At 37.8% G+C, this 10,682-nt stretch overlaps 1 protein-coding gene across 1 annotated transcript; it reads right to left on the bottom strand.

Annotated features, from left to right (window-relative positions):
• Positions 1-633: 633 nt before the first annotated feature.
• Positions 634-1,164, bottom strand: LOC145050693 (uncharacterized). The gene has a single exon (XM_078998901.1). The coding sequence runs from the start codon at positions 1,162-1,164 to the stop codon at positions 634-636; it is 531 nt and encodes a 176-aa protein (XP_078855027.1).
• Between the last annotated feature and the right edge of the window lie 9,518 nt (positions 1,165-10,682).

Raw genomic sequence — 10,682 nt, 5'->3', positions numbered from 1 at the left:
TGTTTAGTCCCTTAAATTTTTTTTACGCTTTTGTTATCCCTATAAATATGGGATGGGTACTAGAGTTAGAGTAGTTATTGGAGTCTTCGACTTGTACTCTCTATTTTCTCTATATATCTTGTCAAAGCGTAATCGAGCCATACAAATCATATTTACATCTTGTGTTCATAATTCATCATATACTCTAATCTAGTTTCATATACTCGATTAATTACAACTACAAATAGAATTAGGAAACTTGTTATTACCAAAAATAGAAGAGAGAATAATTGCATTGGAATGGAGATGTGAGGTGGCCCTGGTATCTATATACCATCCTACGTTGCCTAAATCCGAAAAAGACATTGCATTGAACATTTGAGGGGAAAGTAGTGGGTTGATCAGACCCAAATTGTTGGTTTTGGACTGGTGAAGGAATGAAGAAAGCCTATTGGGCTGGAGTTGTGGTAGTGGGTGAACCAAAAGAATAACGAGGCTAATTTGAGGCATTGTTGGGTCTGGCAGATGCATGCTGGACCGATGGACTTGGGTTGGGCAGTAGGCCACGAGAAGGATATTGGGACATCGCAACAGCTGCAGTGAGAGGGTGTCACCCATAACCCAACCAGGTGAGTGTGCAGGGGACCGGTAAGCCTATTGTCCACTGTTAGACCGACCACCACTAAAGAGACTTCCTCTGCCTTGATTCCGACCACCTCGACTGTTGCCACGCGAAGAATTAGCCCTACGAGATGACTGTTGGAACGTACCATCAGTTGCCAAAACCTGTGGGAAGGAAGAATGATCAGTGTGAGGGGAAACATGGTTCTTAGTTTGATCATGCATGAGTTCTTGTTCCTCCACAGCTAGCATAGAACAGGATTTCATAAAGGAAGGAAAAGGTTCAGTGTGGCAAATGGTGATGGCAATGTATGAGAACTTGGAGGACAATACACTGAGAAGATGAGACATCAAATTTCGATCACTAACCCGGGCTCCAAAGTTCTCAAGTTGATCAATGATTTTCTTGATACGAACACAGTAAGTGGAAACTGAGGAATCCCCCATGGCTATGTTGCGAAGTTCCGTCTCTAATTGATGTGCCTGTGATTCCTTGTTGTCACGAAAAAGAGTTTCCAGAGTATTCCATAAACCATACGCAATCATCTTTTTCTTTAGCACCATTTGATAATAAAGTACTGTAGATCCATGACTTTACGATGGAGTCATGGGGAGCCCAATCAGAAGAAGTTGCTGCTTTGTTGTTTGGAGGCTGCAAATGTTGATCGAGACCAAATCCAATACAATCGGATTCAAATAATTCTTGCTAGAGGTCAAAATTCAATTGATCATGGTCCAAGAGCAAAGGAACAACATGCTTAATGTTGATTGAAGGGGAAAGTTTTTCAGAAGGTGTGGGATCATCAGTGCCCATCAGGAAAAGAAAGAAGAAAAAAAAAGAGCAGCAAAGAGAAGATGATGACGACTAGCTAGGATTTTTGGAGACCTAGTCTACTGATACCATGTAAGACAATTATTTTCCCATGCCTTTGACTTTCATTCCATACAGTATAAATACAATACAAGTATCAAAATGGCCGATTACATGATGGGTTATGCAATAGAAACTGCGATACACTAGGAAATACAACATGATAATATAATATACATATAATATATGTAGTCTAACACACACAAGTTGATTATTTTGATATACTCGAAAAACATAGATTATTTTCCCTTATTTTCGAATTTCGGATATTAATTTTGTGAATATGTCTTGTTACAAAACCACTTAGGGTGTGTTCGGCACGTAGCGTTTGACAAAATGCTCCGTTTTGAACAAAAATCGTTGTTTGACACTACAATCTTCTAGTGTTTACTTTAAATAAAATGCTCACAAATACTATTTTATGTAGCGTTTAATAAAACGTTACAAGCTACAAGCTACTCGCTATCCACTGTCAGCTAGTTTTGCCGAACATGGCGTAGTCGTATATTGTTATTTAATCATAAAGTCCTAACCAGTGTACAACAAACCATACATTATTAAACAAGACCATTTGGATACAATCTATACATTTTCCCATAACCAATATGCGTATGTGATTATAAAACTTACACATAGTAGGTGGAATTTGTAGGAAGCAAAGACGTAGTCTTTGGATTGAAAAAGACTCATAAAATAGTGGCACTAAAGTAAATATTGTCAGCATATATAATAAAAAAAATATTTAATTTAAATAAAAGTTAATCAAATAAATGCAGTATATATTAATGGGAAATTGTCGTTTTCGTTATACCTAATATAATAATTAAACGCCATCAAATTAGCATTGGACGACTCGATGCCTAAACTATGACCATATTGCAATAAACAAATGGATTGGAATAAAATATAATACAATATGATATGTTGTTTATTTATTTAATTAAATACTCGAAAGGAGCAATCTAAGGGAATACTTGGGGATACTCATGCATAATTTAGTTACAAGTATATCTGGCATCCATCTTATAATAAGTGACTCGTTCATTATTAAATAAATATTTAATTTTAATATACTTAAAGTTGGTATTATCAATTCTTAAGTAGTTCTTTATATATAATCACCCTTCATTCTTTATAATGAGAGTAAATGAATCGTCCATGTAGTTGGTTTTTAATTCACAGGTTCAATTCTTATAAAGACTTTTTCACCTGAATGATACCTAAAGTTTTGTTTTATTACGTATTTCGTCCTTTATGTTAACACCGTAAGATTTTGGCTATTAAACCTTGATAAAGTAATGTTTTACACCTTTACCCTTATTCATTATTTACTTATTGTTTAAATAAATTATAATAAATAAGTCTACCAAAACAAAACATCCCTTCCCCTTCCCCTTCCCTCCCTTCCCCTCCCCTCCCATCCCATCCCCTATTTCTTTTCCTTTGTTTCAACCATCATTACCACCAACTCCTCCCTCCTTGTCTCACCATCTTCTACTATCAATATATATTGTCAAAACAAAACATCCCTTCCCCTTCCCTCCCTTCCCCTCCCCTCCCATCCCATCCCCTATTTCTTTTCCTTTGTTTCAACCATCATTACCACCAACTCCTCCCTCCTTGTCTCACCATCTTCTACTATCAATATATATTGTCGTACTCCACATTTTGCATTATGCATCCTTTTCCCTTTTAATCTAAGCTCTCTGTTTGCTTGTTTTTTGTAGGTTACCGATGAACCTCTAACAAAAGGTGTTGGGTTGGGCGATGGTAGGGCTTGGAGTAATTGATATCCCACCTTGGTGACGGTTTTTTTTCCTTATATCTACTTTTTTTTTGATGGAAAAGAACCATAAGGAACTAAATGGTAAAAATCAATCGGGTTGTGGTGGGTTTGATGACGGGACTGAAAGTCTTAAAGTAGTTAACACCCTCTTCTTCTTGGCTAAAGCCTTGAACCACTAAACGGGCTTTGTAGTGCTCTATTAAACTATCATAATGCCTCTTGATCCTGGAAATCCGCTTACAACCAACCAAATTAACGTTAGTAGGACGGGTAACTAAAGTCCAAGTGTTATTTCACATAAGAGCATAATATTCAACTTTCATTACAAGTTACCAATGTGAATGTTTAATGGATTGAGCAAAGCTACGGGGTTCAGATGAGGATAGAGATGTTGTAAAGGTTTTTGGGTGGAGAAAGTTGGTGCACACTTGTGTAACCAAAAAGTGTTTAGATTAGGCAGCGGGACGAAAACAGGAAGGGGTAACAGGAGTGTGTTTAGCATTAAAGCTTATTGTCGGAGATTGGTAGTGAGGGGTTGAGTGGACAGAAGGAAGATGAGGGTTGTTCGGTGAAAGAGGAAGGCGGGGAAAGGATTTGTAGCCACCAAATGGGAAGAGGCAACATCAACAACAACATTTCATAGAGAGGATATAGATGGCGCGGGAGGAGAGGGAAAATGCAATGTGTGAGAGAAGATGTAGGGAAATAGGATAGTCGGATGGGACAATGTGGGAACAAGAACTGGTAGAAAGGCATTGATTTGGAAAACGTCTTCATTACAACATGGCGAGCAATATAAATATGAGAGTTAGGCTTGTAAAAACAAAGATATCCTTTGTGTGAGAGACTATAGTCGAGGAAGAAACATGGAAGTGATCGAAAATTGGTTTTGTGTTGTGCGTACGGGCAAAGAAAAGGGTAACAAAGGCATCCAAAGGTTTTGAGGAAGCCATAATAAGGTGTTTGGTGGCAGAGGAGTTGGTAAGGAGATTAGTAATTTAGGGAGGGAGTGATGGTTCTATTGTGATGAAAGGTGGCGGTGTGAAACACATGTTCCCAAAAGAGTTAAGGTATAGATGAGTGAGCAAGGAGGGTAAGACCTTCCTCAATGATGATATGATTTCCATGCTCAATGAAAGCTTTTTGTTCTAGTGTGTGGGGACATGAAAGTCTATGGTCAATACCATGGGTGTGAATAAAAATAGATACATTACAGAACTCACCACCCCAATTGGTTTGAATGCATTTTATATCACAATTAAACTGGGCATTAATTATATTTCTTAATTGAACAAAGGCTGGGAAAACTTGAGATTTGTGAGATAAAAAAATAAATCCATACAGATTTGGTGAAATCATCAATAAAAAGAACAAAGTAGTGATGACGATTCATAGAAAAAATCGGGGAAGGACCCCAAACGTCCAAGTACGTTAAATCAAAAGGTTTATGAGATGCAACATGAGAAGTAGGTAGATGAAAACAATGACTATTTCCTAGTTAACAAGAGTCACCAAAGGCTGGAAATTTATTTGAACTACAGGAAGCTGGAAGGAATAGACTAATCTTCATAAGATCGGTTCATGGTGATGAGCAAGTCGTTTGTGTTATCCGTGTAATGTTGTGAGAACGCCGAAGAGAGCAACCTTGGTTTTATTGAAGGAAGTAGGGATATGATACAATACATCTATAAACTCTCCACCGAGAATAGTTTTTCCATGAAATGTCTTAACATAACAAGAGTGAGGCTAAAATTCAAGAACTAGTTGGTTGTAACTGGTGAGTTTATAAACACTAAGTAAATGTTTTGTGAGTTGATAAACAACAAGATCATAATATAACTTAAGATGAGGCAGTGAGCATGAACCCATATGAGAAATAGACAAATTGTTACCATTCCCCACTTGAAGCTTATCGGATCCTTGGTATTCCTTCGCAATAGTTAAGCATTGTAGATCCGGTAAGGCATGATCGATAACTCCGGAATCTAAGTACCATGTTGGATCTATAAGAGTTGAGGGGCTCTTGTAGCAGAGATATTGGCTTGGCATTTTCGAGGTGGACGTCAGGATGGGTAGGCAGTGAGATTGGAGAGATGTCAATAATCAATGGCCTCATGGTGGGGTTTGGTGCAAAGCTGGCGATAAAGTGGGCGACGACACTAATCAAAATTGTGCGGCGTTGAAGAAGGAGTGGAGCTAGATTTGAAGTGGGGATAACATGATCTATGGTTGAGGCGAGTGTCAGCAAGATTAGTAAACCCATTGACTTCCAAAACTGTTGTAGGGGTAAACATACGAGTGTGTTCGTGTAACATCTCGTTTTCACTCTATAATAGAATATAATATAACTGTTTGTTTATTAAATTCAAAATAGAAATATATTACTTTAGCCAAAATAATGATCATAAACATGTAGTAGACGTCAATATGATTTTCATAGATATAAAGAACGCTTAAATCTGACTTCATATGAAGATGTTATTGTTGGAGCGTGGAAACGCTCTACAAATTATGAGTGATAGTTGGACTATTTTATTATTTATCTTGTAACTCATTCCGAGATATATATATATATATATATATATATATATATATATATATATATATATATATAGATGATCATGTTGATTGATCTAAGCACTACTTCTCAGACTTTCATTATTTTACTCTTTATGGAATACAAGTCTTCATTATCTTCATGGTCTTTTACTTATGTTGTTCATCAATTACTAACTTGTTTCTGAATGCAAACCTTGTTATGATTCAACTAAGTATTTTACTTGCTTATATTTACTGATTAATCTTGTTGTTATATTCTTCCTTATTATTCCGCATATTTATTATTATTTTTGATCTTTCTAAAAGATCCATTGAGATTAACTTACATTTCTGAAAATCAATCTTAAAGTTTTTCTCTCAACAATTGGTATCAGAGCATCAGTGGTTGCTTTTTAAATTTCTTTAAAAACACCACTAGTTTTCAAAAGGAAAAACTCTGATTTAAAAGGCTTTATGTACCAATCATCTCATTGTTTTCAAAATCTAAGGAGATATGGCACAAGCTTACTCTTTAAATATATCTAACAGTTTTGGAGGTTCTAATCGAGCTCCAATACTTGTTTCAAGTGAATATCATGTAACATCCCAAAATTTACGAGCAAAACTTTCATTTTTAATATAATAATTACAAACCATTTGTCTGAAAACAACCATAGTATCAACTCATAACAAAAACAAAGTATCAATAGTCAAAACATGTCATGGTAAAACAACATTAGAGTATAACTCCCAAAGATCTCGTGTGCAGAAAATGTAGAGTGATACACTGTAATCATGCCGACTCCTTTCCCTTCGAAAAGGAAGTACCTGAAACCAAAATTGTAAACCGTAAGCACAAAGCTTAGTGAGTTCCCCTATCATACCACATACCATACACTAACATACTGCCTAGCATATCTGGGTGTTGGCCTCCCATTCGGTCTCTTTCAACCGGTAACTGCCTAGCATATCTGGGTGTTGGCCTACCCCTTCGGTCTCCTTCAACCAATAACTGCATAGCATATCTGGGTGTCGGCCTCCCCTTCTGTCTCTTTCAACCGGTAACGGGGACTATTTCACCCCTACTACTACCACATATCATCCTAGTACATAAACACATAAGTCATATATTGCCTAACATATCCGGGTGTTGGCCTACCCCTTCGGTCCTTTCGACCGGTAATAGGGTCCATCCAACCCTTCCTACCACTATCGCATAATAACATAACATACTAGAACATAAAGCATAACATATAGTGGCATACCAGACAATTATCACAAAGACAATATCTCAACTATAATCAACTACTAGTGGGCCGACATTGGTGCCTTCGACCCACTCCTACTGGAAGGCAACTCACCTCAAATGTTGTGAAGTAGCTGAACTGTCCTCGACTCTGAAATGAAAGCCACTCAAACTCCTACACATAAAAGATTTCCTTTAATTCCCCTTTCATACTCATAACCCCTTAAGGGTCAACTTTGGTCAAAGTCAAAGTCAAATTCAACACCCTGGTCAAAGTCAACATTCTTGGTTGACTCAACTCGCCGAGTTCCATAAATCATAAACCCTGAAATCGCGACCCAACTCGTCGAGTTTTTCATGAACTCTTCGAGTTTCTCATATCAATAAATTCGGGACTTTCTAACCCCACTCGTTGAGTCTTTCTTTTTTCAGAATCGGGGCACTTCGACCCAACTCGTCGAGTTCCTCTCTGAACTTGTCAAGTTATTCAGTCTGTTAAGCTTTCTTAATGGATTAAGTCACTAATCCTCAGATCTAAGCTCCATACTTGACATATAGTCTGGAAATGTCCTTAGAAGGGTAAAGTTCCCAACTTTACCCGTTAATACCCTTCCTCAAGATATTTAGCTCAAAACCTAACTCTAAAAGATCTAGATCTTGATCCAAAAGCCATAAATACTTCAAGATAGGGTGTACAAATAGAGATCTGGACCTTAGAGACTAGATGAACACGTAAAGCATTCAACTTTCTCTTCATGCATGGCCCTTTGGATCTTAAAAGGCCAAGATGGTAGTCTAAAGGTTGCATGGGACTTCTATGGCCATAAAGTTTGCACCTTTATGCCATGAAAGCCCTTCTAGACCCTAGATCTGAAAGGGTATTCACTTGGGAAGTCCAAGTCCTAAAAGCTAACATTCTTGGACCAAAATATGGAGAAAATACACTAAAAATAGATCTAAGCATACTATAGACAAGATAGGAGCTTTGTACCTCTTATGAACTAGAAATGAAGCTAGACTTCTGGATCTACTCTTCCCCAACACTTCCTTGATCCTTCTTCAAGTATCTTATTCTTCAAAATCACAAAGAATGCACCAAGAATGGCTCAAAACTCTCAAAAGTGTAATAAGGTTTAGTGGCTAGGGTTTGGGACGATGGAGGATGTAAATGTGGCCAACCTATGGAGGTTAAGGTGTTTAAATAGGGTGCAAAACCCTGAAAAATAGGGTTTCATTCTGCCAGTCCTACTCGTCGAGTTGAGGCTCTCAACTCTTCGAGTAGGCTTAACAACCTGTGTGCAACTCCATTCCTACTCGACGAGTTTGGGGCCTCCAACATGTCGAGTTTTTATACAAAAGTGAATAAATTTTCGAATTAAATACATACCAGGAACCGGGCGTTACAAATCTCCCCCACTTATTTCAGACTTCATCATCGAAGTCTGGTGTGTCTGGAAATAGCTCTGTGTCCATTCCGAGCCCTTGCGGAGCTGCCACTGCACCTTCACCAACTCTACCCTCTTGTTCCTTAGATCCTTCGTCTTCCTGTAGAGGATGGCTATTGGTCGCTCGATGTAGTTCACGCTGTCATCCACCTGAATATCTTTTAAAGGCACCACTACGGAGTCATTTACCAAGCACTTCCGCAGCTGGGAGACATGAAAGGTGCTGTGGATCTGACTAAGTTCGGCTGGCAGATCCAGTCGATACGCAACCCGACCCACCTGGGCAAATACCCTGAATGGACGAATGTATATGGGGCCCAACTTGCCTCGCTTCCTGAACCGGGTGACACCTTTCCAAGGTGACACCTTCAGGAAGACCATATCTCCTACCTGAAACTCCAGGTCTAATCGCCGTATGTCCGCGTAGCTCTTCTACCGACTTTGGGCCGTCTGAAGTCTACGCCGGACATGCTATAACTTCAGCGTTGTCTGGAGTACTGATGGGTTTTATGCATAAGAACAATTCTATGTGCTCATACAAACCCTAATGCTTGGATCTAGGTTTCTCTATTGAACATGCAATGAATCCAAGACTTGCAAACCCTAATCTAGCATACATAATTCGAAATTAACACTATAAGAACAGATCTAAGTGATTACCACTTTCAATTGGCTTGAAATCCTTTGGATCTTCTTGTTCTTGAGATTAGAGTCACAAGTGTAACTCCTCTAATGGCTTACAAACACCACAAGCAAGAAAGCAACTTTGAGAGAGGAGGGAGGATGCTTAATTTCGGCCTAGGGTTTCTCTTGGGAAGCAAGTGGCTGAAAATTGAAGGCTAGGGGTCTTATTTATACTGTAGGCTGCTAGGGTTTCAGTCTAAACCCTAATCGACAGCTTAGTCACCAAGCAGCCCAAGGAACCTTCTGGAATAAGGCCTTGGACGAAAATATGATGATCCTTCATCATAATTTCGTTCCCCCTTAGTCCATTAGGTTTCCCAACCCAAAACTCAACTATCACACATTTGACAGTTCATGCCCCTATATTTATATAATCTCTTTTAGTCACCAAATTAATTCCTAATTAATTTATGACTGATACTAACTAAATAAATATGATTTCTCCTTTAATATATTATTCTTATAATATACTAATAAATCATGTTATCCTCTCTCTCCCTCTCTCATCAAATTACCTTGTCAAGTTGCTTTGGTGAAGGCAACCCAAAAGGACCATGCACAACCGGGTCAAGTACATACCAAATATAGTTACGGGCTTAGACACTAGTCCAACAGTCTCGCACTTGGATAAGTCTAGTAACTATATCTCACATATGACTTTAGAATCCAACTTAGCAATCGTAGCTCTTATACACTGCAGTTAACTCTGATCAAAATCTTGTCCTTTAGATAAGGGATCATTTAATCCTCTATTCTAGATATCATGCTGACAACCACATGGAACATAGTTATACTTATTGTTCAACATATTGTTCCTCGATCTCTGATTTGTTTGGCATAGAACTTAGTTGAACACATCAACTTTTGTCCTGACCGGGCCTGACACATGAGTCAAACCAAATCATCAAGTGGCCAGGCATCGCTTTTATCCTCTTAGAATAAAAGGAATAGATAAACTTTGAATTATATGCTTTTATTATTCACTTGCTAAATCATACACAACAATGTGTTTTATAACATCAAGTTACTGATGCGTTTACGCATTGTCAATGCACAACTAATCAACAAACAATAACCATATCTCTAGGTTTAAAGATTATATGATATTATCATCTTGCGATCACTCGTGATGAATTCCATGAAGTGATACAAGCAAGCGCGGTTTTATTCCAATGCTCAAATAACAATTCATAAGCACTCATGAACTTTGCCGCAAACCTTTGCCATGTCTAAAACCTTTTAGACAATCTACAAACAAATTCATAATAGTCTTCTTTCATATCTACTTCCAACATATGAGCGACTGTGGACTGTTTGAATAATCCTATTATTCAGGAAGTCAAAACATGAAAAATTGAAACAACAGATAAATAATCAACACAATATAGTATCTTTACTGATAAATAACACACCTTTATTTATTCATAAAATGTCAAGTACAAATTTATCCATTACACGTTTCCTATCTAATCTAAACTTATATCGTCCTTCATCCCAATGCTCCTAGCGTGT

This window comes from Lactuca serriola, chromosome 5 (genome assembly GCF_051521515.1).
Source record: "Lactuca serriola cultivar US96UC23 chromosome 5, Lser_US96UC23_V15, whole genome shotgun sequence".
Lineage (NCBI taxonomy): Eukaryota > Viridiplantae > Streptophyta > Magnoliopsida > Asterales > Asteraceae > Lactuca > Lactuca serriola.
Note: the sequence above shows the minus strand (reverse complement) of the source record. Positions and strands in the feature narration are given on the sequence as shown.

Excerpts from the sequence above, each read along its gene's own strand:
- LOC145050693 (XM_078998901.1), bottom strand. The coding sequence starts at position 1,164 with ATGGTGCTAAAGAAAAAGATGATTGCGTATGGTTTATGGAATACTCTG.